The sequence below is a fragment of the Myotis yumanensis genome, unplaced genomic scaffold, assembly GCF_028538775.1.
Source record: "Myotis yumanensis isolate MYYU_CA2020_CCGP unplaced genomic scaffold, mMyoYum1.0.hap1 SCAF_10, whole genome shotgun sequence".
NCBI lineage: Eukaryota > Metazoa > Chordata > Mammalia > Chiroptera > Vespertilionidae > Myotis > Myotis yumanensis.
This window is the reverse complement of record NW_027223761.1, coordinates 30418072-30423478: the sequence shown is the minus strand read 5'-3', so window position 1 is coordinate 30423478 and position 5407 is coordinate 30418072. Positions and strand designations below refer to the sequence as shown.

At 57.8% G+C, this 5407-nt stretch overlaps 1 protein-coding gene across 1 annotated transcript; it reads left to right on the top strand.

The window, feature by feature from the left end:
- The first annotated feature begins 833 nt into the window (after positions 1–833).
- MYOD1 (myogenic differentiation 1) lies at positions 834–2557 on the top strand. Its single transcript, XM_070426660.1, has 3 exons — positions 834–1460; positions 1907–1985; positions 2307–2557. The coding sequence occupies exons 1-3, from the start codon at positions 834–836 to the stop codon at positions 2555–2557; spliced, it is 957 nt and encodes a 318-aa protein (XP_070282761.1).
- Positions 2558–5407: the final 2850 nt, after the last annotated feature.

Sequence of the window (5407 nt, the reverse complement as noted above, 5' to 3'; positions counted from 1 at the left end):
AGCAGGCTGTTACGTCCAGTTTGACTCAGGTTTACCCACTTAGACTCTCGGAGTCCATCTCTGGAGTTTATCTCTCGTTTGCGCGTTTCTCTGCCTCTGACTCTAGCCTTCTGCTTTCTGACTGTCTCTCAGCCTCTTGGGTATATCTCTCACGGACTCACTATCTCAGCTCTGACTGTGTCTCTCTCCAAATCTCTTCCCATCTGACTTCTACGCCTACCCTGCTTCTGGGTCCTCCTACCCCAAATCAGAGGACAGAGGAGCCCAAAGTCAGTTGGGAGGTGAGCGCCCTCGGCCAGCGTTTCCTGTGGACACAGGGAGAGTCTTGTGCTGGAGAGGTTTGGAAAGAGTGTGCTCGGGAGCCAAGTGCAGCCGCGCCTCGTCGCGCTGCCAGCTTCTGCCTCCCTTCCTGCCTGGGGAGGAGTCAGAGCGCGCGCGCTCCGGGTGTGGAGAGGTAGGGGGATGGCCCCCGCGGCCACCCAGGGGATCCCAAGCTCCTCCCTTCCCTGCTCCTATTGGCCTCGGGCGCCCCCGCCCCCAGCAGCCGGCTCCAGCTCGGGGAACCAGTAGGCTACTACTGGATAAATAGCCCCCGGCGCCCGGCTTGAAGTTAGGGGTGGAGAAGCCCCAGGTCACTGCCGCCACTTTCCCGGGTGCCCGTCAGGCCGGACCCGACAGGGTAGGGTGGGGGGTGAGCGGGTATACATCCAGACCCCCGGAGCACTTTGCTCTCACACGGCGCCCGTCCGGGGCTCCAGGGTGGCAGAAAGTTTAGGGCAACCCTTGCCGCTGGGGTTGGGCAAAGCCTGGACTGCGCCGCCCCGGGCAGAGATATGGAGCTGCTGTCGCCACCGCTACGCGACGTAGACTTGACGGGTCCCGACGGCTCTCTCTGCAACTTTGCTACAGCGGACGACTTCTACGATGACCCGTGTTTCGACTCCCCGGACCTGCGCTTCTTTGAGGACCTGGACCCGCGCCTCGTGCACGTGGGCGCATTTCTGAAACCTGAGGACTCCCACTTCCCTGCGGCTGTGCACCCGGCCCCCGGCGCCCGCGAGGACGAACATGTGCGCGCGCCTAGTGGGCACCACCAGGCGGGCCGCTGTCTACTCTGGGCTTGCAAGGCGTGCAAGCGCAAGACCACTAACGCCGACCGCCGCAAGGCTGCCACCATGCGCGAGCGGCGCCGCCTGAGCAAAGTCAACGAGGCCTTCGAGACGCTCAAGCGCTGCACGTCTAGCAATCCTAACCAGCGGCTGCCCAAGGTGGAGATCCTGCGCAACGCCATCCGCTACATCGAGGGACTGCAGGCGCTGCTACGCGACCAGGACGCCGCGCCCCCTGGCGCCGCGGCTGCCTTCTACGCGCCCGGCCCGCTGCCTTCTGGCCGCGGAGGCGAGCACTACAGCGGCGACTCCGACGCATCCAGCCCGCGCTCCAACTGCTCCGACGGCATGGTGAGGCTGGAACCCCGGGATAGAGGAGGAGTGGGGCAGCTCTCGGGGTACATCTGTGAAGCATTTCCTCTGGGGGGGAGGGTTGGACGGGGAACCTTCCGGGGAGTGGATCCCGTGTCCTGGGTAGTGTTTGGGGGACGCACGGCAAACGTGCGAGCCACCTGATTGGGAGTGCTATTAGAACACTGCTTCACCGTGATCTGTTCCCCACCCCCCCACCCCCCGCCGTATTACTATTTCCAAAGTTAAGATAAGTGCTCCTAAGTGACTGTCCGCCTTCTACTTGGCCTGACAGCTCCCGACAGCTCCTGTCCACCCTAATCCCAGCCCCACCATCAAGTAGGACAGGAAACTCGTGGCTGAGACTTGGGGAGCTGGGGTGGGGACACAGAGAGTGATGCTCCAGCGGTCCCGCGGCCTGAGTCGATCGCCCTTGCCCTTTGCAGATGGATTACAGCGGCCCCACCAGCGGCGCCCGGCGACGGAACTGCTACGATGGCTCCTACTTCAGCCAGGCGCCCAGCGGTGCGTATTCGCGCCTCGTCCCCACGTTCCCCTTTGAACAATCCTAGCTTCCCTCTCCCTAGGACCGTCCCCCACACACACATCCACCCACCTCCCCCACCTCCCCATCCACCCCCGCTCCACACACACAAATCCTGGAAGAAGGTGCAAGGAACGAAATACTAAGCGCTTAGCTCCCTCTCTTTTTGCCCGCACTCTCGGTGGATCGCGCCGGGCCATGGCAGGCCATCCGTTTCCGGTCGGTCCCAAAGCACGGGGACCCGCGTGGGAGAGTTGTCGGAGACTCACCCCCTGCATCCTAACCTCTCCCTCCCCGCGCAGAACCGAGGCCCGGGAAGAGCGCTGCAGTGTCAAGCCTCGACTGCCTGTCCAGCATCGTGGAGCGCATCTCCACCGAGAGCCCCGCCGCGCCCGCGCTTCTGCTGGCCGACCCGCCGCCCGAGTCGTCCCCGGGCGCGCACGAGGCGGCCGCCCCGGACGAGGACGATCGCGGCGCCCCAACCCCTACCCCCGATGTTGCGCCGCAGTGCCCCGGGGGCGCGAACCCCAACCCGATCTACCAGGTGCTCTGAGGGTGTCGACGGCCCGTGTGGAAGGACGACGCTATCCACCGCCCGAGGCATGGTGCCCCTAGGGTTCCCTCGCGCCCAAAAGATTGAACCACTGCCCCCAATCGCGCTTTAAAAGCGACCCCTCACGAGGGAGGAGAGGCGGGAGAACTGATGTGTTTCCGCCTTTGTACCCCAGAGCAAGGACACAGTCCCTTTTCCCCCACGCAGCACCCTTCCCTGAGACCCATTGCGATGACCGGTCTGTGTTCCTCCGTGGGCCAGAGCTGATCCTAGAGGGGCCAGGCCCTTCCTCTTCCTCACCCCTTTGCCGCGTGGGTGGGACTCGCGCAGACCTAGGCCCCAACCCAGACGCCCGGGTCCCTTATGCGGTCCGTCGTTGGTCGTGGCCTCTCCTTTCATGAGCCCTGGAGACATCAGCTCTTTCCCACCCCCCTGCGCGCCGAGCTCCCGTCCCAAGTGTAACAAGTGTAACGGTAACCTCTCCCACTCCCTATTCAGGACCACTTTTTGTAATACTTTTGTAATCTATTCCTGTAAATAAGAGTTGCTTTGCCCGAGCAGGAGCCCCTAGGGCTGTATTTATCTCTGAGGCATGGTGTGCAGTGCGAAAGGAACTTTGTATGTTTATACCAAAGGTGGGGCGAGCCACTGGCTTCGCTCAGGTGTTGGAAATAAAAATGCTAATTTATACCAAGGCGGTCCTGGCTTTCCCTAGGGGTCCGGGCAGACTACTGACCCAATACAGCAGCTAGCCCTGCAGGTGGCAGGCGGGTTGCACGGAGGAGCCCGGAGAAGGAAAGGAGGGGTACGTGTGTCTCCAACATGTGGGGAGGTTCTTAGGACCATGACCAACATGATCACATTTCAGTCAGCGGTTCTCATGTCAGATGCATATTAGAATGATCTGAGTAGTTTATAAAGTGATCCATGCCTGAAAGTAGTTTATGCTTTTGAAAATGTTCTAGAATAAAGCGTAGACAGCTCCCCCCCCTTTTCCCTAAAAAAATAAAAATAAAAATAAAAAATAAAGTGATCCATGCCTGCCCCCACCTCACCCCCGAGAATCTGTTTTATCTATCTGCCCCAGACACCTGGGGCCAGATATTGGTATTTCCTTTTTTAAAAATATATTTTTTATTAATTTCAGATAGGAAGGAAGTGGGAAAGAGAGATAGAAACAATGATGAGTGAGAATCGTTGATCAGCTGCCTCCTGCACACCCCACACTGGGAATCGAGCCTGCAACCTGGGCATGTGCCCTGATCGAGAATTGAACTATGACCCCCTGGTTTATAGGTTGATGCTCAACCACTGAGCCACACTGGCTGGGGTGGATATTGGTATTTCCAAAAGCTTCCCAGGTGATTCTAATGAGCATAAGAGATTGAGAACCACACTTCTCCATACACAGAAGGGAGCCACAAGGACCACTGGGAAGTCATGGCCCCAGGAGCCACTCAGAATCCTCATGAGTACAGAGGGTGTGCTATGGTGCTCACCGCATTACAGGGAAACACTAAACGAGTGTAAAGGGGCTTGGCAAGCTGCCTGGTACTCACAGGCTCGTAGCGATAGGTGTAAACACAAGGGGACATCGTTGAAGATGAGGCAGGTCCAGACGTCTCAGCTCAGCCAGTAACCAGGCACCTCAGGTAGAGCATCTCAGCCAGCACTCTGATCCCCTAAGACCCAGACCCTGCAAGGAGAGGGGCAGGTGGCACAGATGCTCTCATCAAGATATGGACACTCTGGCCGAAACCAGTTTGGCTCAGTGGATAGAGCGTCGGCCTGCGGACTGAAGGGTCCCAGGTTCGATTCCGGTCAAGGGCATGTACCTGGGTTGCAGGCACATCCCCAGTAGGAGATGTGCAGGAGGCAGCTGATCGATGTTTCTCTCTCATCGATGTTTCTAACTCTCTATCTCTCTCCCTTCCTCTCTGTAAAAAATCAATAAAATATATTAAAAAAAAAAAGATATGGACACTCTGGGAGCAGAGAAGGGGCCACTGATTTAGCCAAGGTGCTGGGGAAGAGGTGCCACTTGAGAAACAAGAAAAACAACCCACACACAACCACAGGGGAGAGATCATACACACACACACACACACACACACACACACACAAATACACACAGAGGCACTTCTGCCCTCCCATCCTCCCGTTGAAGGAAAGCCTGGCAAAAATTCTTCCCCATTCACATGCCACCCCAACCTCCACCCCCTAACACTCAAGACATCAGTGCTTCCTATTCCCACCCTTACAGACCCTTTTCCCCTCGAAAACCGTATAAGCCCACTTTCAAGGGCTCTGCTCACCAAGTGAGGGGCACAGGGGGAAGCAGGCACTATGTGATGCCCGCAGAAGGGCCTCATTTCCTATCTGAGCATCTGCTCTCTGCTCCCAGGAGAGCCTCTGCTCTCCCCAACGCAGGGTCCCTGAGGAGCCAGCAGAGTTGCTCTGTTACTAATGATCCTCAGCTTGTCTCCTGGCTGCTTCCCCAGATGTGCCTCTGGGTTTCTTACACTCGTTGAGACCCCTTGGGGCTCATTCATGAATTCATTCATTTAACAGATGCCAGGCCCTATGCTGGGTGAACACAGAGACCAGTGGACACAGTTCCTGCCCTCGGGAAGCACCCAGACATTTGGGGAAATTGTCTCTGTCAGCAGCTGGTTACATGACAATGAACTAAGTGCTATAATGGGGGTATATGCAGCAGAGGAACACAGTAGGGACAGAAGGGACAGACAAGCAGGTCGCCCCTAATAAGAATCTTGAAGGAGTTGGTCAGGAAAGAGGAGCCAATGAGGTTGCTCCAAGCTGAGGAGACAGTAAGTACAAAGACCCGGA